General features: G+C 44.1%; 1 protein-coding gene across 1 annotated transcript in view; it reads right to left on the reverse strand.

The window, feature by feature from the left end:
- Nucleotides 1–27196, reverse strand: part of LOC142203891 (E3 ubiquitin-protein ligase RNF213-like) — a 335709-nt gene that overhangs the window by 61346 nt on the left and 247167 nt on the right. The window contains exons 27-35 of the mRNA XM_075274990.1: nt 22994–23089; nt 20910–21028; nt 19341–19445; nt 17614–17708; nt 14699–14840; nt 6111–6246; nt 3656–3838; nt 1607–1746; nt 59–213 (exon numbers count right to left, since the gene is read on the reverse strand). Coding sequence (XP_075131091.1) covers nt 59–213; nt 1607–1746; nt 3656–3838; nt 6111–6246; nt 14699–14840; nt 17614–17708; nt 19341–19445; nt 20910–21028; nt 22994–23089 — 1171 coding nt within the window. The remainder of the gene's footprint in view (nt 1–58; nt 214–1606; nt 1747–3655; nt 3839–6110; nt 6247–14698; nt 14841–17613; nt 17709–19340; nt 19446–20909; nt 21029–22993; nt 23090–27196) is intronic.

Consider the following 27196-nt stretch of genomic DNA (forward strand, 5'->3'; position numbering starts at 1 on the left):
TATAGACGTAACATTACGTGATATATGTCTTACATAGTGTAGACGGTGCAGACCCCACCTTCAGCTCTTTAGGAGAGGATATAGACATGGACATGAGGATGAAGTCTCGCTGATAATTCAAGAACAGGTTTTGCTGTTCACTTATTTCTTTCAAGGAAATAAAATTTCCCAATGGAGTCTGTGAGAAGATATTCACAAATTTCATGTCAGGACCTAAAAATAAGGAAAATAATTCAAAATAAAAGACAATAAAATGTAACAACAATCCATCTATTTCATCACAATAACTTGGCTACATTGATCCTGATTCATTTATAGCCACATGGCTCAGATGGATGGAGTTACAGGCTCTTCCCACTAACAGAAGAGGGCGTAATACCATCAGGAGCTAAGGGTTGGCATACAGGGCACAGAGATTGTCCATCCTATGGCCATAGCTAATACCTTATGGGGGATAACCAAGAGCAGTCTCCAAGGTGGATGAAGGAAGAAGTCATCTCAAATACAGTAAGGTAGAGCTGTGTGAAAGGCTCTAGGTGTGAAGACACTTTATGCTTGCAGTGGGGCAGGAAAAAGATTTGTTATGGGCGATACCCCTGGAGCAAGAGAACAGATATGTGTAAAGCAGATCAGAAGGAAACTACTGGATGACCCTAGTGCAACATGCAAGGTTCAGCCTGAGGAATCCGATGCACACAATAACAGATATTGGAAAAAATAATAACCAGCTAAGGTGCAATCAGCAGAATGAGGGCAGCCTCAGGGATGTGAGACAGTGGATTTGACCCTAAGGTTGTTTGAGACTGCTGATTATTCATTTTCAGTATTTTGATAGATTCAATGTGTATTGTTGTCATGCCTGAACTATGTATATGTTATGTTTCCCAGTTTGCCACAGGTTTGACCCATGATGCAAGTGGTTGTTGCTGTTTGCTTAGGAGAAAACATGTGATTGGGACCAATAGCTTCATGAGAATGCACAGGCACGGGGACACTGCGTTCCTCATGTAGGTGCAGTTACGGGATACTAAAAGGGGGTTATTTTTCCCACCAATGGGAGAGGGAATAATTCCTATGGTAGAGTAACTGCCTTTGTGCAAAGCCAAGTTGCTAGAGATGTGATGCAGCAGAAACTATGGGGAACAGGGGCTGGTACTAAATGTGCAGAAGTGGGAAGTGCCCAGGAAATGTCAACTGGGGTCATAGTCATGGAGAGAAAATGTGAGAGGAAAGTGTAGAAGAATCCTTCCTGAAGATAGTAAGAGAAATGTGTGACAGAACCAATGTTGGAAGGCACACATGGGAGAAAAACCCATTAAGAGCAAACCTAAGAACATTAGATTTTAGAAACCTATTTAAAATTCTCAGTTACATAATGAACACTGTGACTCATTAGAAGAGATGCATCAGCAGTTCTCTGATGTATGCTGAAAGTGTTAATAATCCTGGGAAGTCATGAATAAACCTTACCTTCCCAAAGACCCTGGAGAATCTAGTATTGGGTAGTCCACTAGAGAAACATACATGTCCTGCCTGACACAAACCGTTTCCTACTCAAAATCATTGTGAGCGTAAACAATACAACCATGTTCACATTAAACATTACCTTCTATGCAATCAATGTGCTGAGCCTGAGTCCAAATCTCTTCCAGATAATCTTTAATCCTCCAGCTAAAAGGCAAGCCATTTTCCCCAAAAGCGGCAATATTCATGTTATTCTTCACCAAAATTGTTTCAGTCTGTGAGCTGTATAGAAACAACACTTTTACTTAATAATATTAAACTTTTGAGATTGCACCCTTGTAAGGCCAGGTCACATCTGTGCTGGGCTCTGTCATTCGGATCCACCATGAGACCTGAACGATGGAGAGCCAGACCACTAAAACAACGGTTACCCGCGGAATCCCGTGGTCCACATTATAGTCTGAGTTGGACCTTTCTCTCTATCGATTTCTTAGCCACAGTCTTCAACAGAGACTGGCGCAGATGTCAACTTAGACATCAACTCATATGGTGAACGCAGACAATATCCTGTTCTATCTCTGATCTGTCTACGAGAATTCCTTATGTGTAAATATTACTCCAAAGTTCTCCCCTGTACCATTATCATGTACAAACCAGATTCCTCAAAACGTCCTTTTAGTTGGGGTAAATAAATAGACCCTGTCATTTCAGACTTTACATAAATGAATAGTAAAGACGGCTGTAAGAAACTGTAGTATTACGTATCTAAGAAATGCCTCCTTCTGCTCTCTGCTCGCCTTCCTCCGCTTAAAGAGGACCTTTCATCAGATCGGGCACATGCAGTTTTATATACTGCTGGAAAGCCAACAGTGCGCTGAATTCAGCGCACTATCGGCTTTCCCGATCTGTGCCCGGTGTAAAGCGCTATCAGTCCCGGGACCGTAGGGCTTTAGTGTCAGAAGGGCGTTTCTGACAGTTGGCTAGGGACGCCCTTCTGCCCAGGAGCGCCTATCGCGCTGTACAGTGTGAGCGGGGAGGAACGCCCCCTCCCTCTGCTCACACAGCTCGTCCATAGACGAGTATTATCAGGAGAGGGAGGGGGCGTTCCTCCCCGCTCCACAGTACAGCGCGATAGGCGCTCCTGGGCAGAAGGGTGCCCCTGGCTAAGTGTCAGAAACGCCCTTCTGACTGTAAAGCGCTACGGTACCGGGACCGATAGCTCTTTACCCGGGGCACAGATCGGGAAAGCCGACAGTGCGCTGAATTCAGTGCACTGTCAGCTTTCCAGAAGTATATAGAACTGCATGTGCCCGATCTGATGAAAAGTCCACTTTAAATAACTTTCACTGTGAAAATTACTGCTGGAGACAGCTTTCTATCACAACCAAAACACATTAGTCACATATATAGAGCATATTCCTCCTGTAATCGCTTTGTACAGTGTATGGCAGCCAAGACCAACTCAGAGAGAACCACAAGTTCCACATATTTTATAGCGTGCAGAATATATGTGATTTAATGAGCAAAAATAGTCTTATCCTGCACACGGCAGCTTATCTTGAAAAGTCAAATGAAAGGACAAGTACATAGTAAATACAATCAGCTAACATCAAATGTTTTTTTTGGCTGATATCTTTTATAACATACAAATATATCTAATAATAACAACAACAACAATCCTTGAGGACTGACTCAGGACACAAGAGGATTATTGTTTTAACTACTGCTGGAGTGCATAAAAATACCGGTCCAATCATAACAGAGTAACAAGTTGGGGGCCAAAGTATTGGGCTTTTCTGTTGTTTATCCTTTTTTTCAGAATTGTATTGCACATTGTATGTATGTCTCATTTATGTAACTTGTAAGCAATATAGTTTTCTATACTAAAGTTTGAAACTTGAATATACTTTAGTATTAGCTTTGTTGTCTGAAATAACAGCATCTTTGTAAAGTTACTGTATGACTAATGTTACCTGTCTACTGCTGGTGTACAGTAAGAGCTTGGTATATGTGGGTTTGGTTTTGGGGCTCAGTTCAACCTTAATATGTTAAACAATATGGCTGCGCTGAAGTATCACACACATCTGACTATGGCCAGAATTTATGTATTCTGCAAAAACTAAGATCTATTTATACAATGGAACTATGCTATCCAATAAACCAATAAATTACTTTTCTTAAATGAAGATACCTGAAGTTGCTAGAAACGGGTAGGAGTTTTTCATTAGAAAAAATAAACATCCATAGGGATTTTAAAGAGTCCTCCACGTCGTTTTTCACAAGAACTTCCAGGTTGCCATTGCAGTCAATGATGGATAAAATGAAGGATAAAAATGGTGTCACAGCTTTTTGAACGCGTTTCCAGAGGGTTTGTCTGCATATAAAAATATAATTATTATTATTATTATTAATACTCCAGGTCCTTCATCTTGTCTCCCAGCTATAAAAAAAAAAAAAAAAAAATTCCTAGCACAGGTTTGTGCCTGTCATCTCCCTCCCCTCTGGTACGTACAACTTGGTCATGTGAGTGCGACAAGGAATATAACAAATGTGTTATCTATGTAATGGCTATCACTGTCTCTGCTCATGGTAGCTTGTACACCATGATCATCAGGGATGTGACAATAATGGCAAAATATCAATGTAATGTCACATCTAGGAAGCTCTCCAACCACTTTTTCTGTTGCTCCACTTATCTTAGTAAAGTTAGATTTTTTTTCTTTCTCTAGCCCCCACTGTTCCAAAGCAATCAGTGCTGTTAATTTTGATGCATGGCAGACTCTGTGCTGTTAGGAGGGCAGGGTCAGGCAGGAGCAGACAAGGGGTGTGATTCTGAGCTCTGACACTGGCTGCCTCTGATTAGAGCTATGAAGCACGCCTCCTGCCTGACACCGCCCTTCTGACATTACAGAGCTACACTAACTGTGCTGGCTGTTCAGGAAAAGTGGGAGTTAGAGAGAAAATTCCAACTGTGCTGGAATCAGTGGAGTGGCACCTACTAACAGATGTTAAGACCTTGAATTGGTGTAGGTGGTGAACGAATCACTTTAAGGGCTAGTTCACACGTGAGTATAAGGGGAGGTTTTTGACAGCGGATTTCGCGTCCAAAACCTCCCTTTATAATGGTGGTCTATGGAGACCGCCGGGCTTCTGTTCTCCGCTAGCGGCGAGCTGCTGCTAGCGGACAAAAGAAAGGACATGTCCTTTCTTCAGGCGGAAGCCGCGCAGGCTCAGCCACGCGGCTTCCGCCCCCGGCAGCTCCCTCCTATGTCGGCTCATTCATTTGAGCCGACAGCAGAGGGTTAAGCCGCGGCGGGCGGGTTTTGACGAGAGAGACGCGGCTCGCCGCGTCTCTCTCTGTGTCAAAACCCACGCGGACAGTTCGCGTGTGAACTAGCCCTAAGCCATTGCAGAAGGCAACCAGTGCCCAAGATTGGATACAAGTTTGATCCTGGGTATTTAACTCCTTATATCCCACAGTCAATAGTGACCATGCCATCTAAGACCTTACTCATAATGGTTCCACAACCCCACCAATAGTCACATATTGACCTAGGCCAGCAGGCCTGTCATCACTGTTCATCTATTATGTGCGAAGGTAGGACCTACTAGGAAGGCTTTCAGTCATAATACACTGCAATACATTAGTATTCTAGTACTAGTATCGTTATTGGGTTAAAACAGAAGATCACACAATCTGAAAATATGATTTAAAAATGGCTTTTTCTGTTAAAAAAAAAAAAAGCATTATTATGTAATAATAAAAATACACATTTTATATTACACATTTTATACAAAATTAACACATTATAACAAACACATTGTTAGAAATGTTCTTGATTGGTGACCCCACCTCCAAAAAAATCTGAATAAAAAGTTATCAAATAGTCATATGTACAGTACCCCAGATTGTAATAAAAAACTAAAACTTTCTACATAAAAACAAAATTGTGAAACAAAAAGATAACATGATGATGCCAAAACCAAAGCCATAACCGCACCGATGTGCAGAATAAAGACCATGTTATTTATGCCGTACGGTGAAAAATTTAAATTAAAAAACAATGCTGGAAATGACGTTGTGGTTTAACAAATTTAGTCAAATTATGGGCACTCCAAAATTATACCATTGAATAATACAACTCATTTTGAAAAAGGAAGCCCAAGGAGAACAACCACTACAACTTAGAAATAAAAAATTATGACTTTTAGAAGTGACATAAAAAAAAAAAAAAAAAAAAAAATTGCTGTGTCCCGAAGACTAAGGCTGAAGCCCCACACTGCAGGAACGCAGCATTTTTTTGTTGCAGATTTTTTTGTGTTTTTTTGAGCCAAAGCCAGAAGTGGATTGAGCAGAAGGGAGAAGTATAAGAACTTCCTATATATCTCCTGACTTTGGCTCAAAAATTCGCTATGAAATCTGCAACAAAAAAGCTGCGTTTCCGTAACATGGGGCTTTAGCCTTAACCAGGCTGCATGTGGTTGATCATGTAAAAGTGATAATAAAGTGGGTTTTTTTTGTTTTTTTTTGTAAACTAGTAGAATAAAAATGAATCGACATCTACTTAACTTCGAAGTGTGTAGATCGCAGCATATGGTATAATAAATGCAGAAGAAAACTAGCAGCCACTTTTCCCTTCTAGTACCTGAAAGTTCCTGCCTCCTGCAGTGCATCCAGATTTGCAGCCTCTCGCATAACCCATTCTGCGGCGTGATATAACTTCTCCTCTTGAGCCTTCAACATGTTATGCAGACGGAGTTTAAGATGTTTCAAGAAGGAGCCTACAAAAAATAAACGAAAACATTACCTATGTTAACGCTTAAGACTCAAGGTGCACAAGGTGACTTGCCAATGGATATGACCATGAATGCAGAAACTTGGTACGTTCTGGGACTTGTCAGAAACCCAATCATAATTTCCTTATTGTGGACAGGTTATCAGTAGAGATGAGCGAACACTAAAATGTTCGAGGTTCGAAATTCGAATCGAACAGCCGCTCACTGTTCGTGTGTTCGAACGGGTTTCGAACCCCATTATAGTCTATGGGGAACATATACTCGTTAAGGGAGAAGACCCTCTATTACCCCAACATCACAGCCTAACAACTACACACTTTACACACTCAATACCACTTCTCTGACAGTAGGAAAACACCTTGAAACATGTGTATTTGGCACTTGCAGTGAGGAGAGCTTGTCACCAGCAGTGAATTTGGCCCTTGTAGTAAGTTGAGGTTGGCACCAACATTTGTTTTGAAAATCAGGGTGGATTGAGCCTCTAACCAGCAGAGTTGGGGCAAATTCATGGTGGAGGGAGCCTCTAAAAACCCCAGTTTGGACCAATTCATGGTGGAGGGAGCCTCTAAAAACCCCAGTTTGGACCAATTCATGGTGGAGGGAGCCTCTAAAAACCCCAGTTTGGACCAATTCATGGTGGAGGGAGCCTCTAAAAACCCCAGTTTGGACCAATTCATGGTGGAGGGAGCCTCTAAAAACCCCAGTTTGGACCAATTCATGGTGGAGGGAGCCTCTAACCAGCAGAGTTGTGGGAAAACAGGGTGGAGGGAGCCTCTAAAAACCCCAGTTTGGACCAATTCATGGTGGAGGGAGCCTCTAAAAACCCCAGTTTGGACCAATTCATGGTGGAGGGAGCCTCTAAAAACCCCAGTTTGGACCAATTCATGGTGGAGGGAGCCTCTAACCAGCAGAGTTGTGGGAAAACAGGGTGGAGGGAGCCTCTAAAAACCCCAGTTTGGACCAATTCATGGTGGAGGGAGCCTCTAACCAGCCCAGTTTGGGCAAATTCATGGTGGAGGGAGCCTCTAAAAACCCCAGTTTGGACCAATTCATGGTGGAGGGAGCCTCTAAAAACCCCAGTTTGGACCAATTCATGGTGGAGGGAGCCTCTAAAAACCCCAGTTTGGACCAATTCATGGTGGAGGGAGCCTCTAACCAGCCCAGTTTGGGCAGATTCATGGTGGAGGGAGCCTCTAAAAACCCCAGTTTGGACCAATTCATGGTGGAGGGAGCCTCTAAATACCCCAGTTTGGACCAATTCATGGTGGAGGGAGCCTCTAAAAAACCCAGTTTGGACCAATTCATGGTGGAGGGAGCCTCTAAAAACCCCAGTTTGGACCAATTCATGGTGGAGGGAGCCTCTAACCAGCCCAGTTTGGACCAATTCATGGTGGAGGGAGCCTCTAAAAACCCCAGTTTGGACCAATTCATGGTGGAGGGAGCCTCTAAAAACCCCAGTTTGGACCAATTCATGGTGGAGGGAGCCTCTAAAAACCCCAGTTTGGACCAATTCATGGTGGAGGGAGCCTCTAACCAGCCCAGTTTGGGCAAATTCATGGTGGAGGGAGCCTCTAAAAACCCCAGTTTGGACCAATTCATGGTGGAGGGAGCCTCTAACCAGCCCAGTTTGGGCAAATTCATGGTGGAGGGAGCCTCTAAAAACCCCAGTTTGGGCAAATTCATGGTGGAGGGAGCCTCTAAAAACCCCAGTTTGGACCAATTCATGGTGGAGGGAGCCTCTAAAACCCCCAGTTTGGACCAATTCATGGTGGAGGGAGTCTCTAACCAGCAGAGTTGGGGGAAATCAGGGTGGAGGGAGCCTCTAACCAGCAGAGTTGGGGGAAATCAGGGTGGAGGGAGCCTCTAACCAGCAGAGTTGTGGGAAATCAGGGTGGAGGGAGACTCTAACCAGCAGAGTTGTGGGAAAGCAGGGTGGAGTAAGCCTCTAACCAGCAGACTTGGGGGACATCAGGGTGGAGGGAGCCTCTAACCAGCAGAGTTGGGGGAAATCATGGTGGAGGGAGCCTAGTATTAGCAGAATTGTGCAACGCTTATGGTGGATGAGTATGAGGATGCGGAGGAATTGGAGAGGTTGAGCACAGACATGGAGTTTCATGTTGGGGTGCTTTACACAGGTGGGCTCAAAAATGAAGGCTCTATCCAGTGGTGGTTCATTTTTATCAAAGTGAGCCGGTCGGCACTCTCAGCTGACAGACGGGTGCGCTTGTCAGTGATGATGCCACCGGCACACTGAACACCCTCTCAGATAGGACGCTGGCGGCAGGACAGGACAGCACCTCCAAGGCATATAGGGCAAGTTCAAGCCACAGGTCCAACTTCGACACCCAATACGTGTAGGGCGCAGAGGGGTCGGAGAGGACAGGGCTGTGGTCGGAAAGGTATTCCCGCAACATGCGCCTATACTTCTCACGCCTGGTGACACTAGGACCCTCCGTGGTGGCACTTTGGCGAGGGGGTGCCATCAAGGTGTCCCAGACCTTAGACAGTGTGCCCCTCGTTTGTGTGGACCGGTGAGAACTTGGTCGCCTACTGGAGGAACTGCCCTCCCTGCCGCCAACGTCACATGCTGGAAACATCTCCATCATATTCTGCACCAATTGCTTGTGGCAAGCATTGATGCGATTGGCCCTCCCCTCTACCGGAATAAAAGAGGAGATGTTGTTTTTATACCGGGGGTCAAGGATAGCAAAGATCCAGTACTGGTTGTCCTCCATGATTTTGACAATACGCTTGTCGGTTGTAAAGCACCCCAACATGAACTCAGCCATGTCTGCCACAGTGTTAGTTGGCATGACTCCTCTGGCCCCACCGGAAAGTTCAATCTCCATTTCCTCCTCAACGTCCATGTCTACCCATCCGCGCTGCAACAATGGGACGATTCGAAGTTGCCCGGAAGCCTCCTGTATCACCATCACATCATCGGACAACTCTTCTTCCTCCTCCTCCTCCTCCATTAAACACGATGAAGCGGACAGATGTGTGGACCTACTCTCCAGCTGTGACGGATCGGATGCTATCCCTGACTCCTCTGTGTGATCTGAGTTATCCCTGATGTCAATCAGGGATTCTCTCAGAACACACAAGAGCGGGATTGTAAGGCTCACCATCGCATCCTCAGAGCTCACCCTCCTTGTGGACTCCTCAAACACCCGTAGGATGTCACAAAGGTCTCTCATCCATGGCCACTCATGGATGAGAAACTGAGGCAGCTGACTTTGTGGCACCCTAGGGTTTTGTAGCTGGTATTCCATCAAAGGTCTCTGCTGCTCAATCACTCTATTCAACATCTGAAACGTTGAGTTCCAGCGTGTGGGGACGTCGCACAAAAGCCGGTGTTGTGGCACATGCAGGCGTTGCTGAAGAGATTTTAAGCTAGCAGCGGCTACTGTCGACTTGCGAAAGTGGGCGCACATGCGCCGCACTTTCACCAGTAGCTCTGGAACATTGGGGTAGCTCTTTAGGAAACGTTGCACCACTAGGTTGAAGACGTGGGCCAGGCATGGAACATGTTGGAGTCCGGCAAGCTCCAGAGCTGCTACCAGGTTCCGGCCGTTATCACAAACGACCATGCCTGGGCCCAGGTGCAGCGGCTCAAACCATATTGCCATCTCATCGAGGAGGGCATCCCTCACCTCGGAGGCAGTGTGCTGTCTGTCCCCCAAGCTGATCAGCTTCAGCACGGCCTGCTGACGTCTACCAACGCCAGTGCTGCAACGTTTCCAACTCGTAGCTGGGGTCAATCTAACAGCGGAGGAGGAGGCGGTGGCAGAGGAGGAGGCGGTGGAGGAGGAGGGGGGTGTTCTTCTCGTGTCCCTGCCAGGAATGTTAGGCGGGGAGACGAGGTACACCGGGCCAGTTTGGGAAGCAGTCCCAGCCTCAACTACATTCACCCAGTGTGCCGTCAGTGAAATGTAGCGTCCCTGTCCGCATGCACTTGTCCACGCGTCGGTGGTCAAGTGGACCTTTGTGCAAAGCGCGGAACTAAGGGCCCGCCTGATGTTGAGTGACACGTGCTGGTGCAAGGCGGGGACGGCACACCGGGAGAAGTAGGGACGGCTAGGGACGGCATAGCGAGGTGCCGCAGTTGCCATCAGGTCCAGGAAGGCGGGAGTTTCAACAAGCCGGAACGCCAACATCTCCTGGGCCAGCAGTTTAGCGATGTTGGCGTTCAAGGCTTGCGCGTGTGGGTGGTTAGCAGTGTATTTCTGCCGCCGCTCCAATGTCTGAGAGATGGTGGGTTGTTGTAAAGAAGCGCCTGATGGTGCCTTTGATGGTGCAGGAGAAGGAGATAAGACAGGAACAGGGGAGGATGAGGAAGAAGTCAACAAAGTGGCGGAGGCAGATGAAGTGGTGTCCTGGCTTGTCCTCTGGAGTGCATCGCCAGCACAGTCAGCAGTGGCAGTAGCAGAGGCAGAGGCAGTGGCAGTGGCGTGAACGGCAGGCGGCCTTTGTCCTGCCGTTGCTGCCTGCCACTGATTCCAGTGCTTGGATTCCAAATGACAGCGCATTGAAGTGGTGGACAGGTTGCTCTTCTCAGAGCCCCTAATCAATTTCGAGAGGCAAATTGTGCAGACAACACTATATCTGTCCTCGGCGCATTCCTTGAAAAAACTCCACACCTTCGAGAAACGTGCCCTCGAGGTGGGAGTTTTTCGGGGCTGGGTACGAACTGGAACATCTTGGGAGATTCCGGGTGTGGCCTGGCTTCGCCTAAGCTGCTGACCTCTGCCTCTAGCTACCCTTTTTGGTGCTGCACCTGCCTCAAAATCCACACTACTTTCCCCGCTTGACATCCCCCCTGTCCAGGTCGGGTCAGTGTCCTCATCATCCACCACTTCCTCTTCCAACTCCTGTCTCATCTCCTCCTCCCGCACAATGCGCAGGTCAACTGGATGCCCTGACGGCAACTGCATCACATCATCGTCGATGAGGGTGGGTTGCTGGTCATCCACCACCAAATCGAACGGAGATGGAGGAGACTCTAGTGTTTTAGCATCTGGACACAGATGCTCCTCTGTTAGGTTCGTGGAATCGCGACGTGGAGGGGCAGGTTGAGGGACAATGAAAGGAGCGGAGAACAGCTCTGGGGAGCAGGGACAGTTGGGGTTATTGTTCTGTGAAGCTTGGGAATTTTGGGAGGAAGGAGGACAAGACTGTTGGGTAATAGGAGGAGAGGAGGCAGAGTCTGACTGGCTGCTGGACAATGTGCTGTAAGCGTTATCCGACAGCCATTGCAAGACCTGTTCCTGGTTCTCGGGCCTACTAAGATTTGTACCCTGCAGTTTAGTTAATGTGGCAAGCAACCCTGGCACTGTGGAGTGGCGCAATGCTTGCTGCCCCACAGGAGTAGGCACGGGACGCCCTGTGGCTTCACTACTACCTTGCTCCCCAGAACCATTCCCCCGACCTCGCCCACGGCCTCGTCCACGTCCCTTTCCGGGAGCCTTGCGCATTTTGAATTCCCAGTCAGAAACTGGCACTATATAGCAGTAGCAAGAAATGAGGGTATTTGTAAACCCAATATATTCTTTGAATTCCCAGTCAGACAATGGCACTATATAGCAGTAGCAAAAATTGTGGGTGCACGTAACCCCAATATATTCTTTAAATTCCCAGTCAGACAATGGCACTATATGGCAGTAGCAAAAATTGTGGGTGCACGTAACCCCAATATATTCTTTGAATTCCCAGTCAGAAACTGGCACTATATGGCAGTAGCAAGAAATGAGGGTATTTGTAACCCCAATATATTCTTTGAATTCCCAGTCAGACAATGGCACTATATACCAATAGCAAAAATTGTGGGTGCACATAACCCCAATATATTCTTTGAATTCCCAGTCAGACAATGGCACTATATGGCAGTAGCAAAAATTGTGGGTGCACGTAACCCCAATATATTCTTTGAATTCCCAGTCAGACAATGGCACTATATACCAGTAGCAAAAATTGTGGGTGCACGTAACCCCAATATATTCTTTGAATTCCCAGTCAGACAATGGCACTATATGGCAGTAGCAAAAATTGTGGGTGCACGTAACCCCAATATATTCTTTGAATTCCCAGTCAGAAACTGGCACTATATACCAGTAGCAAAAATTGTGGGTGCACGTAACCCCAATATATTCTTTGAACTCCCAGTCAGACAATGGCACTATATACCAGTAGCAAAAATTGTGGGTGCACGTAACCCCAATATATTCTTTGAATTCCCAGTCAGAAACTGGCACTATATGGCAGTAGCAAGAAATGAGGGTATTTGTAAACCCAATATATTCTTTGAATTCCCAGTCAGAAACTGGCACTATATGGCAGTAGCAAGAAATGAGGGTATTTGTAACCCCAATATATTCTTTGAATTCCCAGTCAGAAACTGGCACTATATGGCAGTAGCAAGAAATGAGGGTATTTGTAAACCCAATATATTCTTTGAATTCCCAGTCAGACAATGGCACTATATACCAGTAGCAAAAATTGTGGGTGCACGTAACCCCAATATATTCTTTGAATTCCCAGTCAGACAATGGCACTATATGGCAGTAGCAAAAATTGTGGGTGCACGTAACCCCAATATATTCTTTGAATTCCCAGTCAGAAACTGGCACTATATACCAGTAGCAAAAATTGTGGGTTCACGTAACCCCAATATATTCTTTGAATTCCCAGTCAGACAATGGCACTATATACCAGTAGCAAAAATTGTGGGTGCACGTAACCCCAATATATTCTTTGAATTCCCAGTCAGAAACTGGCACTATATGGCAGTAGCAAGAAATGAGGGTATTTGTAAACCCAATATATTCTTTGAATTCCCAATCAGAAACTGGCACTATATGGCAGTAGCAAGAAATGAGGGTATTTGTAACCCCAATATATTCTTTGAATTCCCAGTCAGAAACTGGCACTATATGGCAGTAGCAAGAAATGAGGGTATTTGTAAACCCAATATATTCTTTGAATTCCCAGTCAGACAATGGCACTATATACCAGTAGCAAAAATTGTGGGTGCACGTAACCCCAATATATTCTTTGAATTCCCAGTCAGACAATGGCACTATATGGCAGTAGCAAAAATTGTGGGTGCACGTAACCCCAATATATTCTTTGAATTCCCAGTGAGACAATGGCACTATATAGCAGTAGCAAGAAATGAGGGTATTTGTAACCCCAATATATTCTTTGAATTCCCAGTCAGACAATGGCACTATATGGCAGTAGCAAAAATAGTGGGTGTATATAGCCCCAATCCTATTGCTAGGGGACTTGCAGGGTATTTCTGAGGTGAAGGTGGGGGGGCACACCGTTGGAACGGGGATTTGGGGTGTATATATGGGGTATACAGGAATACACTGTCAGTGTATTCCATTCAGGATCCTGGGAAAGCTGGGTTGCGGCGATTGAGCCCGTCAGTGCCACGTTACACTGACAAGCTTCTCCCTGGAATTTAGCTCTTACAAGAGCTGTTGTGGTTGTCTTCTCCTTCCTATCCTAGCCTGTCCCTGCCTACCCAGAATCTAAGCCCTAGCTAGCTGGACGGAAACCTCCGTCCCCGGTGAATTGCAAGCTCAGAATGACGCGAACCTGGGCGGCGCTGTTCTTTTAAATTAGAGGTCACATGTTTTCGGCAGCCAATGGGTTTTGCCTACTTTTTTCAACGTCACCGGTGTCGTAGTTCCTGTCCCACCTACCCTGCGCTGTTATTGGAGCAAAAAAGGCACCAGGGAAGGTGGGAGGAAAATCGAGTAATGGCGCACTTTACCACGCGGTGTTCGATTCGAACATGCCGAACAGCCTAATATCCGATCGAACATGAGTTCGATAGAACACTGTTTGCTCATCTCTAGTTATCAGTCCTTACTGACACTACATGTATGAGAAGATAACCCAGCCACAATAAGGACATCATGATTGAGTTTCTGACTATAGAAAGTTCCTGCATTCAGACCGCAGCTGAAATGCATCACTTTTTTTTCTGCAGCTCTTTTCACAGAAAGTCCATAGAGTTTTCTTCTACTGACTTTCTGTCCCTATTATTCCAACAAAGAAACTGCCAACGTTACTGTAAGTGTAAATGACATACTGCGATTCACAAAAACACAACCGTTTTTTAAAATTGCAGCATTTCCGTTGCGGATATTTTTCTGCAATGTGTAGAAGGGATTAGCCAGAATTCCATCCACTTTGCAGGTACTGTAGTAGTAGGACCCTGCCCGTATTGTTTTTTTCCTGACCCTATAATGTTTTTTTTTCTGTATTACTCTTCCAAAATTTTTCTAACTCTAAATCTTTTAAGAAGATATAACATTTTGCCATGGAAATCAAAGTGGGACTTTTCTCTTTGATCCTTGCAAAGGGTTACTAAACAAAAATCTGTCACTGACTTCTTCCAAGTCTCCATAAAAGTAAGTAACCTTACCGTTCAGTTCACTCTCAGAACTCAATAGCTGTATCAGGATTTCAACCCTTCTGGTGCTGCGGCTGTTGATATTCCCTTCGTCTCTTAACAAGCCTATAGCATTCTGCACACAACTTCGAATGAGAGTAGTGGTATCCAGCACCTGCAAATATGAGGAAAAGTTTAACAAAAAAGTAAAAGCTCTATTACAATTACAATACTGATGAATACAAGTGGCTTAGAATATCTATTATGTTTTTATATAATAAAAAGCTGTAACTGACATCATCATATATACCACTAGAAAGCTTACAGCTCAGAGTCATCAATGGGTTGTTAAGAATGCCCTCCTGACAGTGCTCTTCCATAGCCTTGTACTGTCAGGGGGGCACAGCCTAGATTAGTGATTTGTGTGGACAGTGCGCGGCAAGCACACGGACCCCATTATAGTCTATGGGGTCTGTGTGCTTTTACAGCACAGCGCTTGCAATTGCGCTTGTATTCCATTCGGGGGGTTTCCATGCGGACTCCTTCCGGAAGGAATACATACACAGATCTGAACCAGGCTTTAGTCTGAAGCTAAATAGGACCTTTCTATTGCAACCAAAGTACATCTCACATTAGTACTATTTTATATGTCCTGCATGGCCTGGAGCTCTTTTAAGATCACATTTTGATCATCCTTTTAAATTAATCAATTTTAGGGTTTGCAAAAAAACGAATGCTAAAAAAACAGATGAAAACGGATGATCATCTGGTTACACAGTCAGCTTCTGTTTTCATGGGACATAAAAGTGTAGCATGTTCTACAGAAACTGAGCCATATTTATTTAACATTTGACTCTATGTAAACAGATAGTCATCCATTTTTAGCATTTTTTTTTTCTATCCAGAAAACCAATCCGTTAAACTGATTACCAAAATGTGATATAAATGCATCCTAAGACAGAGAGAGAAAGATATAGGACATATCATCTCCTACTTACTGTGAGCAGTATTTGTCACCTAGTCTAGGAAATCAAACTATGGATAAAGCACACAGAGGGGAAACTGATACGAATTGAAAAGTATACAGTGTTGGCCAAAAGTATTGGCCCCCCTGCAATTCTGTCAGATAATACTCATTGTCTTCCAGAAAATGATTGCAAGCACAAACTCTTTGGTATTAATATCTTCAATTATTTTGCTTGCAATGAAAAAATACAAAAGAGAATGAAAAAAAAGTCAAATCATTGATCATTTTACACAAAACTCCAAAAATGGGCCGGACAAAAGTATTGGCACCCTCAGCCTAATACTTGGTAGCACAACCTTTAGACAAAATAACTGCGCACAACCGCTTCCGGTAACCATCAATGAGTTTCTTACAAGGCTCTGCTGGAATTTTAGACCATTCTTCTTTGGCAAACTGCTCCAGGTCCCTGAGATGTGAAGGAGGCCTTCTCCAAACTGCCATCAAGAGAGCTCTCCACAGGTGTTCTATGGGATTCAGGTCTGGACTCATTGCTGGCCACTTTAGAAGACTCCATTATGCTGCAAATTTGCTGGTAGTCTTAAGACTTCATAATGCCATGCACACGGTCAAGCAGTCCAATACCAGAGGCAGCAAAGCAACCCCAAAACATCAGGGAACCTCCGCCATGTTTGACTGTAGGGACCCTGTTTTTTTCTTTGAAGGCCTCTTTTTTTTTTTTTTTTTTTTCTGTAAGCTCTATGTTGATGCCTTTTCCCAAAAAGCTCTACTTTTGTCTCATCTGACCAGAGAACATTCTTCCAAAACGTTTTTGGCTTTCTCAGGTAAGTTTTGGCAAACTCCAGTCTGGCTTTTTTATGTCTCTGGGTAAGAAGTGGGGTCTTCCTGGGTATCCTACCATACAGTCCCTTTTCATTCAGACGCCGACGGATAGTACGGGCTGACACTGTTGTACCCTCGGACTGCAGGGCAGCTTGAACTTGTTTGGATGTTAGTCGAGGTTCTTTATCCACCATCCGCACAATCTTGCGTTGAAGTCTTTCGTCAATTTTTCTTTTCCGACCACATCTAGGGAGGTTAGCCACAGTTCCATGGGCTTTAAACTTCTTGATGACACTGCGCACGGTAGACACAGGAACATTCATGTCTTTAGCCTTAAGATTGGTCATGCTTCCTCACAATTTTGCTTCTCAAGTCCTCAGACAGTTCTTTGGTCTTCTTTCTTTTCTCCATGCTCAATGTGGTACACACAAGGACACAGAACAGAGGTTGAGCCAACTTTTATCCATTTCAACTGGCTGCAAGTGTGATTGTTATTGCCACCACCTGTTAGGTTCCTCAGGTAAGTAACAGGTGCTGTTAATTACACAAATTAGATCACATCATCACATGATTTTTCAAACAGTGTCAATACTTTTGTCCACCCCCTTTTTTTATGTTTGCTGTAGAATTATATCCAATTTGGCTTTTTGACAATTCTTTTTGTGGTTTTCCATTGAAGACAAATTAAATGAAGATAATATTAACAAAGAATTTGTGATTGCAATCATTTTCTGGAAGAAAATGAGTATTATCTGACAGAATTGCAGGGATGCCAATACTTTTGGCCAAAATTGTAAATCAGATATTAGCCAAGTATAGAAAAATGCAGTACTTCTCAACATATGGTGCAAAAAAACGTGGACATGAATTTCACATGTACAATGTTTCAGCTCCTGTTACTGCTGCCTTTCTCAGATATTGGCCAGATATAGTGTTACTGTTGCACACACTGTACTATTGATTTATGCAGAGTTTGAGGTTAGATATGCTTAAACTAGGGACTCATGACTTTACAACAAAAATAGAGATAAAATTTTTCATACACTCTCAATAGTGGCAGGTGACATATTTGTCTGTTTCATGTGTCTATCAATTTCAGCTACAATCTCCATTTTTTTTTATTGACTTCTTGATCTATTACCGTTTTGGTGAATTCCTCGATCGGATCTACTTCAACTTCCATTGCTGTTTGATTTTTATTTTCGTTGTTTTCCGCAGACTCTTTTGTTTCATTTGCTAAAAAGAACAGATTAATTAGTTCTAAAAAGATAACAAAAAAATGTGGAACATTTACACCTGTTTTCTTTCAAGAGGTAAGCCTGGGCTTTAACATTATCTTCTATCCATAGGATAGGAGACAACATACTAATCAGTGGGTTTCCCAGTTAGGAAAATGTGGATCTCATTCCCCCATACAATACAGTGCCTGGCTATCTCCGACAGTACTAGTCAGCTCCCTCACTGATTGACCTGTAATTCTACTATCCTGTGAATAGGGGATAACAATAAATATTGGGCAAACCCCTAAGGTTATGCCATAAAGGTCTCAGGAATGAGGGTTAAACCTCTGGCCCGTCTGTTCTCAAGGTGGATTTGGGTGCCAGAGGTAAGAATTGCTTCTATAGGACTTTTATGGCATATACTATAGATAGACTTTAAATGTCTCAGATAGGAATGCCTCTTTTGAGAACTCTAAATTCACAAATGTCATTTTTACACTGTTGGGTTCATGTATAGCCATGTACTCACAGCCTTTATGGCATCGTGGATGTCCCACAGTGTGGGTTATGCCGTTACAGCAGCTTATTTGGAACATGAAGTCCAATGCTATTCTATGTCAAAACAGCCATCAGGATTTGGACATCTAGCCAAATTGTAAGTCAATTCGTTTTTTGGGGCTGCCGTTGTTCAAACACACAATAGAAGTAACACTGCATGTTAGTTTTCATTGTAAACAGAAGTCACAATGCAACTACAATATGTGAACAGAGCCTAAGCTAAAAGTTATATGACCTGAATGACCAGGTGCAACTTCATATAGACAGAGCTACAGTAACGTGTGTGTTATCTTCAGTATAAAGTTCTGCTTTGCCAAATTATCACAGGCAAAAAAAAAACACACTGTGCTCATACTCTGCAATATAGTTTCTGTTGAAATATACCAATAAGAGGCTGGAAAAAAAGTGAGTCAAAATATAGTGTAAGCCGATGGCTGGTCAGGTAATGGAGGGGGGTCTACATCTCACTACTAAGGTGGGTGAGATGAGAAAACTCCAGAAAGAATGTTTCTCAACAGATAACTATTGTCTGCTGAAGGTTATTTCAAAGTTCTGGTTGGATTTTTAGGAATGACAGGTAGGTTGGTAGTCGGACCAGTCATTCCACCCCCCTCCAGTCCACACTTTGGGGATGTTCCAGCAGCGACTCAGCTGCTGAGAGTCTCCTCGTCAAGGAGGCTTAAGAAGTCAGCTCCACCAGCAGACCTTTGGCAGAGTTTGGCTGGAGAGCTGAGAGGTCATATTTTTGGAGTTGTGTCCTGAATGATTCTACTGGCTTTTTGGATTTCTGTTATTCTAGGTGAGGTAACCTATTCTATGTTTAGTTAGAGCCTAGCCGGGCAGGTATTTATTTTTTGTATTGTTTCTTTTTGTTGCTGCACTATCTTTTGTGAGTGAAAATAAAACTCTACTTTTGTTTTGGACTAAACAAACTGGACTTGTGTGTCTATGCCACCTCACCTAGCAACCCCAGACCCTGACAACAGGTAGCACATTTGTCTGGGAGAGTGACTGTAGATTATTTGTCCCGTGGGACACGAGTTCAGTGATTATTTTTGATGCTCTATTAGATGACATCGGTCACACTTACCTGCACTGAACAGCTGACTAATAGTGAATTTCAGAAGTCCTGTAACATCTGTGACCATATCCTTAGATTTCCGCAGATCATCAATGTGTACAGACTGCCACAATCCTAACAAAGACAATAACACCTTTAAAGGTTACGTGTCCTGCATAAGATGGGTAAAGGAGTATCTGCAAGTCAATAATGCACAGTATAACACACATCCTGTTTATAAAATCATACTATCATACTATCTGTAATATTAAAGGGGTTCTCCCATGTCAGCCTTTCAGCCAGGCTGCGTGCAATGTCTGCTTATCACTTCTTGTATTTCTCTCCCCCTCCTCCCTCTTACTAACCGGACACAGAAGCTTCTGCAGGTCAAATAAGATGTAGATTCTTGTACAGAACAAAGTATTATCTGTGTGTTTACATGGAGAGATAACTAACTTGGATTTATCAGATAACTCAATTATCTGAATGGATTGCCCTGTGGGCAATAGCAGTGAGTGAGTGAGTGACAGTCACTTGTCTTATAGGGCCTTGGTTATGGTAGCGCAGGATAAACAATTGGGGGAATAAATTCACATACCAGGCAAACAAAGCAGAATTTCTAAAGTAATATATTTAGGAAAAGGCTTCAATTTACATAAGCTACCAGTATAGATAGGATCATTGAGTTGGGACAACTCCGTTAAGTATTTTATGACCACCAGCTATCTGTTTGGGTCTTAGGCTGGTCTTACACGACCGTAGTTTAAGACCGCAAATGGTCCGCAATTGCGGGTTTTAAATTGCGGACTATTTGCGGACCCACTGTTTTCTATGCGGCCTCTTACACCACCGTAGATTTTATCCGTGGTGTGGCGTGCCGTAACCGTGGTCCGGACAGCATACCACATGTCCATAATGGCCGTGTTTTTACGGGACGGACTGTCCCATACAAGTCTATGGGCGCGTGCAGTTATGCGGATATACACTGAACATACATCAGTGTATATCCGCAATTGCGGATGTCAACGTGTGTTTTGTTTTTTGCGGATACGCATAATACTGATACACACAGAACATTGCGGATGCACTTTGCGGTTGGGCACGGACGTCTGCGGAATGAGTTTTCAGAGTGAAATTTGTGTTGTGGGTCTGCAAATTGCGCACCATAAAAACCACTACGGTCATGTAAGACCAGCCTTAAAGGTGTGTGTAATTGAAGATACCAGGAGCTCTGAGACCCAGGACTCCGAAGTATCAGAGGCAGCGCTCTGAGTGCTGCATCCAATCCACTGACCATGTAAAGTCACATTCATTCGTCACATGGCCTGATTGCGCACAGTCCCATTCAAGTCAATGGGCTCTTTGATAATTGTATAATATAATTAACTATTTTATCTAGAATCTTTTCTAGACTTTTTTCTGACTCCACATCACGTCTCTCCCCCCCCCCTCCCCTCTCCATAGGCTAACACGTAAAAATAACTCAGCTTGATATATGGAGAAGGAAACACATTTCTTACATAAAATACATTACATGGTTTCTTAAATTCATCTGTAATATTCATTTATTATTGGATGTACACTTTAAATATGTCTTACCTCCACGGAAACCCACATATGATGTTCCACCTCTGATTCTTGGGAGCTTAGTTATGAAGTAGACAAAGACAAATTTTTCATTGAGATGTAACTTATTTATTTCATTCACAGCAGAGTACCTAGAAATAAGAAAGAATATCAGATTACAGGATTTACTTAAATTCTCCTCATTATTTTTCTAAGGCTAAAGTTTATCATTGGGTAAGAAAAAAATTCCAATGTTTTGCCTAAATGTCATGAAAGCCTTGCAAACAGTAATATATAGAGAGATCAGCATTTTTGCAGTCTGTAAAAATTGTGAAATAAAAATCTATTTGAGATTTATGTATATTTTATACATTCTCATCAGCTAAATGTAACAGCAATACAAACACAACTGCAGTAATTCTGTGTAAACTGGACTGCAAAAAAAAGTAGGCGACTTCTGTAGCATGCAGGACCATTGACAAAACTACCGGGGTAACCGATATAGTGGCTACTATGGAGCTCAACAATTAAGGGGGCTCATTCACACTGAGACCTAGACTGCAATATGTTATAACTATGGATGAAGGAAGCAATAGGAAAAACAGAATAAGGACGAGTTCACACGGAGTTAACGGGTATGATTGTGAACAACCTAGATGACTATGGCTTTCAGTGTGGTCTTTTCTGATATGTCCATCTGGATGATGTCTATATGATCTGGCAAACACTTCCCCGCACTCTCTCCAACAAATAGGCCCCCTCCCTTTTAATCTATTTCTCTTTTGGCACCCCAGATATTTCACACAAAAAAAAAAGGTCCATCATGAAATTCTCTTGATAATTTAGCTCATTGTGGACATCCCATCCCAGTGTGGTAATCCTCAATGGAGAATTATAGTGGTTAATGGAGGCTCCTGTACAGTAGTGTAATAAGTAACCATGGGGCCCATAACAAAACTACTCTACCATGTCCACCATAAGCAACAAGTTTAAAAAGTGTACCATTATTTTGGTCTCTTTTACGCATAGGAATAATGCACATATTGATGTCACATTATAGACACAGTGATGTCACAGAATGAAATCATAGTCCAGGAATAATGCACACAAAAATATCACTGTGTACACTATGACATCGCAGCATATGAAGAAATCAATTATAACGATGTCACTTGCAGGCATTAAGTAATGAAGGCTTAGGGCGAGTTCACACGGAGTTAACGGGCACGCGTTCTGGCATGTATACACGTGTCAGAATGTGAGCGCTCAAAACAGATCCCATTCATTTCAATGTATCGTTACGGGCGTATAACGCGCGCATAATTTTACGCCCGTAACGATACATTGAAATGAATGATATCTGTTTTAAGCGCTCACACGTGTATATGTGCCAGAATGCGCGCCCGTTAACTCCGTGTGAACTCGCCCTAAGCCTCCATTACTTAATGCCTGCAAGTGACATCGTTATAATTGATTTCTTCATATGCTGCGATGTCATAGTGTACACAGTGATATTTTTGTGTGCATTATTCCTGGACTATGATTTCATTCTGTGACATCACTGTGTCTATAATGTGACATCAATATGTGCATTATTCCTATGCGTAAAAGAGACCAAAATAATGGTACACTTTTTAAACTTGTTGCTTATGGTGGACATGGTAGAGTAGTTTTGTTATGGGCCCCATGGTTACTTATTATACTACTGTACAGGAGCCTCCATTAACCACTATAATTCTCCATTGAGTATTACCACACTGGGTTGGGATGTCCACAATGAGCTAAATTATCAAGAGAATTTCATGATGGACAATTTTTTTTTTGTCAAATATCTGGGGTGCCAAAAGAGAAATAGATTAAAGGGGGGGGGGGCGCTATTTGTTGGAGAGAGTGTGGGGAAGTGTTTGCCAGATCATATAGACATCATCCAGATGGACATATCAGAAAAGACCACACTGAAAGCCATTGTCATCTAGGTTGTCGACAATCAACCATGATTTTCCCTTAGTGTTGGCTTCGCTCGGTCCTTTGTGTTTTGTAGTAATGTTGTTGAGTTGATTTTAGAATTCTCAAGGGACAAATCATTATAATAGAAGACACATATTCTATCCACTTACTTGGCTGATGCGACAAGATTTGCTCCTTGAGACCCTTCTTCAAAGTCAGTTTGTATAATGAGTATGAGATTGCCAGATGAAGATTCAAGGAAACCTCTAAATTGGAAGAAAGCATAGGTATTAAATACAAAAATTCTCTCTTTTACCTCCAAGGACCTTGTCAATAACCATAGCTTGCTGAATGCCAGGAAGGCACGACCAAATTCTTCTTAATTATCAAAGTTCTTTGTTATTTCTGTATTAATTCATAATGATGATGATAAAGAGAATATCTTATTGTCATTCATACCAAGCCTTAAACACTACTGCCTAATACCAATGCTTAAGATTTACATTTCTTTTCTCACTTATCCCCTGATCCACACTGGTACATGGAAATATGGCAATGAATATTTTTTCTGAATTTTGTATATTTTTTCAAATGTAGTAAATCAAGATAAATCTATATAAATTTTGTAATGCTTTGATTGTATTGACTCGCAGAAAACAGGGAACGTGAACACCATAAAAACAAAACCTGTAAGAAAATGGCACAAGCTGCATTTTTTTTTTTTTCAGAATTTGTTTAGCTTTGCAGTACATTTATATGGAATATAAAAAGGTGCCATTGTGTAGTACAATTTGTCCCACAATAAATAAGCCTTCATAGCATGTGTATGGGAAAATAAAAAAGTTAGGACATTTGGAAGGCTGGGAGTAAAAAACAAAAATGCAAAAACAAAAAATGGAAGCAGTGGAAGGGATTGAAGAAAAATTTTTATCAGACTTATTTATTCTTAGGCCTCAAGCACACAACTGTAGTTTTTATTCGCAACTGTTGATAATAGTGAGGATCCCTTCATTTCTATGGCCCCATAGTTTGTCTGGGCTGTAAAATAAGGGGGCATTCACACGGAGTAACGACGGCGTGTATCACAGCCGTACACGCCGGCGTTACGGCAGATTGCCGAACACTTCCCATTCACTTCAATGGGAGCGCTCGTCAACGCCGCTGTTACGAGCGCTCCCATTGAAGTGAATGGGAAGTGTTCGGCAGTCTGCTGTAACGCCGGCGTGTACGGCTGTGATACACGCCCAGCATTACTCCGTGTGAATGCCCCCTGAGTCTGCAAATTATAAAGCAAGTCATATTTCTGTCCATATTTTTGGCACAGACATAGGGTGGATCTACACAAGTCTTTTTGCAGATCCGTGACTGTGGATGACATACTAACATGTTTATTGCAGATTGTAGATCACTATTTGTTGACAGTAAAACCACTACAGTCATGTGCATGTAACCCTAAAAAACTTATCCAGGTTAAGATTTTTTTTTTTTTTTTTTTACTTAGGCCAGGGGAGGTGATAAAAAAAAAAATAATAATAAAAAAAAACATACCTGTCCCTGGCACTTCGGTGTCCCCTCAGTACAGTCCGGTCCTGCTGCTTGGCTTGTCGTCTTTTGTGGAAGTCTTCGCTGGCTTTTACATCCTGGTCACTTCTGCTGAGGCCGCTGATTGACCACAGTGGTCACCTGCAGCAGGGACTTCCACCAGAAGACAACAACAAATCTGCAGGATCGGACGGCACCGCCAGGCAGGTGAGAATATTTTTTATTTTATTTTTTTTCGCTTTCCCGGTTTAATCAAAATATTTATTTTAGCCTGGACAACACCTTTAAGCAAATTGAAATGGTATAAACATGTTTAGCCTCCAGCCCGGTGATTTGACACCGCTCAAAGAGTCTAGCACTGCCAATAGATTGTCCATCATCTCATTATTAGAGATGAGCGAACACTAAAATGTTCGAGGTTCGAAATTCGATTCGAACAGCCGCTCAATGTTCGTGTGTTCGAACGGGTTTCGAACCCCATTATAGTCTATGGGGAACAGATACTCGTTAAGGGGGAAACCCAAATCCGTGTCTGGAGGGTCACCAAGTCCACTATGACACCCCAGGAAATGATGCCAACACCTCTGGAATGACACTGGGACAGCAGGGGAAGCATGCCTGGGGGCATCTAACACACCAAAGACCCTCTATTACCCCAACATCACTGCCTAACAACTACACACTTTCCACATTCAAAAAAACCTCTATCAAAGTGGGAAAATACCTGGAAACCTTCTTTACTCCCCAAATGGATGGACACAAACCCCAATTTAAGCTCAACAAACAGTAACAACCACCCCTTTAAATCACGTTCCCCATGACAACCACAAATGGAATAGGCAATGGGAATTCCAAAAGCCCTCACCCTTAACTGTCATTTTGAGTGTGTGTGTGTGTGTGTGTGTGTGTGTGTGTGTGATGTGGTAAGACCTTCCAAAATTCACTTTTCTAGCCCTTAACATGAGCCCTTCCAAACAAAGTTACATGACCTTAAGCTGAGCTACCAGCAGAGATTGAGGCCCTTGGCATGAGTAGAGCCTTGCACCAGCAGTGTTTTTGGCACTTAGGGTGAGTTGAGCCTTGTACCAGCGTGTGTCCCTTAACATCAGGCGGGCCCTAAGTTCTGCGCTTTGCACAAAAGTTCCACATTAACTAGGCTGAATGGTACAAAGATTAGTAGGCCCGAGAACCAGGAACAGGTCTTGCAATGGCTGTCGGATAACGCTTAAAGCACATTGTCCACCAGCCAGTCAGCCTCTACCTCCTCTTACCCAACAGTCTTGTCCTCCTTCCACCCAAAATTCCCAATCTTCTCAGAACAATAACCCCAACTGTCCCTGCTCCCCAGAGCTGTTCTCCCTTCCTTTGACTGTACCGCAACCTGCCCCTCCATTTCGCGATTCCACGGACCTAACAGACGAGTATCTGTGTCCAGATGCTCAAACACTAGAGTCTCCTCCATTCCATCTCCGGTCGATTTGGTGGCGGATGACCAGCAACCCACCCTCATCGACGACGATGAGACGCAGTTGCTGTCAGGGCAGCCAGTTGACATGCGCATTGTGCAGGAGGAGGAGGCGAGACAGGAGTTGGAAGAGGAGGTGGTGGACGACGAGGACACCGACCCCACCTGGACAAGGCAGATGTCAAGCTGGGAAAGTAGTGTGGATGTTGAGGCAGGTGCAGCACCAAAAAGGGTAGCTAGAGGCAGAGACATGTCCAGAGGCAGAGGTCAGCTGCTTTGCCGAAGCCAGGCCAGACCCGGAATGTCCGAAGATGTTCCCTTTTGTACCCAGCCCAGAAAAACTCCCCCATCGAGGGCACGTTTCTTGAAGGTGTAGAGTTTTTTCAAGGAATGCGCCGAGGACAGATATAGTGTCGTCTACACAATTTGCCTCTCGAAATCGAGTAGGGGCCCTGAGAAGAGCAACCTGTCCACCACTTCAATGCACCGTCATTTGGAATCCAAGCAATGGAATCAGTGGCAGGCAGCAACGGCAGGACAAACGTCGCCCGCCGTTCATGCCACTGCCTCTGCTCACAGTGCTGGCGATGCACTCCAGAGGACGAGCCAGGACATCACTTCATCTGCCTCCGCCACTTTGTTGACTTCTCCCTCATCCTCCCCTGTTTCTGTCTTATCTCCTTCTCCTGCACCATCAAAGGCACCATCAGGCGCTTCTTTACAACAACCCACCATCTCTCAGACATTGGAGCGCCGGCAGAAATACACCGCTAACCACCCACCCACGCAAGCCTAGAACGCCAACATCGCTAAACTGCTGGCCCAGGAGAGGTTGGCGTTCCGGCTTGTTGAAACTCCCGCCTTCCCGGACCTGATGGCAACTGTGGCACCTCACTATGCCGTCCCTAGCCGTCTCAACTTCTCCCGGTGTGGCGTCCCCGCCTTGCACCAGCACGTGTCACTCAACATCAGGTGGGCCCTTAGTTCCGCGCTTTGCTGCAAGGTCCACTTGACCACCGACACTTGGACAAGCGCCTGTGGTCAGGGATGCTGCAGTGCTTATCTTTAATGACAGGCAGGGTGAATGTGGTGGAGTCTGTTCCCCGGGTGCAAACTGGGGTGGCCTATCTCCTCTCCCAGGCCAAAATTCATGGCAGGAGTAGACTGAAACCCTACGACGCTGCAACCTCCACCACAGCTACTAGCGGCAAACGCTAAAACACTGGTGTGGGGAGACGTCAGCAGGCGGTGCTGAAGCTCATCAGCTTGGGGGACAGACAGCACAGTGCCTCCGAGGTCAGGGATGCCATCCTGGCTGAGATGGCATTTTTTTTTCCCTGCTACACCTGGGGCCTGGCATTTTTAC

This window comes from Leptodactylus fuscus, chromosome 5, assembly GCF_031893055.1.
Source record: "Leptodactylus fuscus isolate aLepFus1 chromosome 5, aLepFus1.hap2, whole genome shotgun sequence".
In the NCBI taxonomy this organism is placed as follows: domain Eukaryota; kingdom Metazoa; phylum Chordata; class Amphibia; order Anura; family Leptodactylidae; genus Leptodactylus; species Leptodactylus fuscus.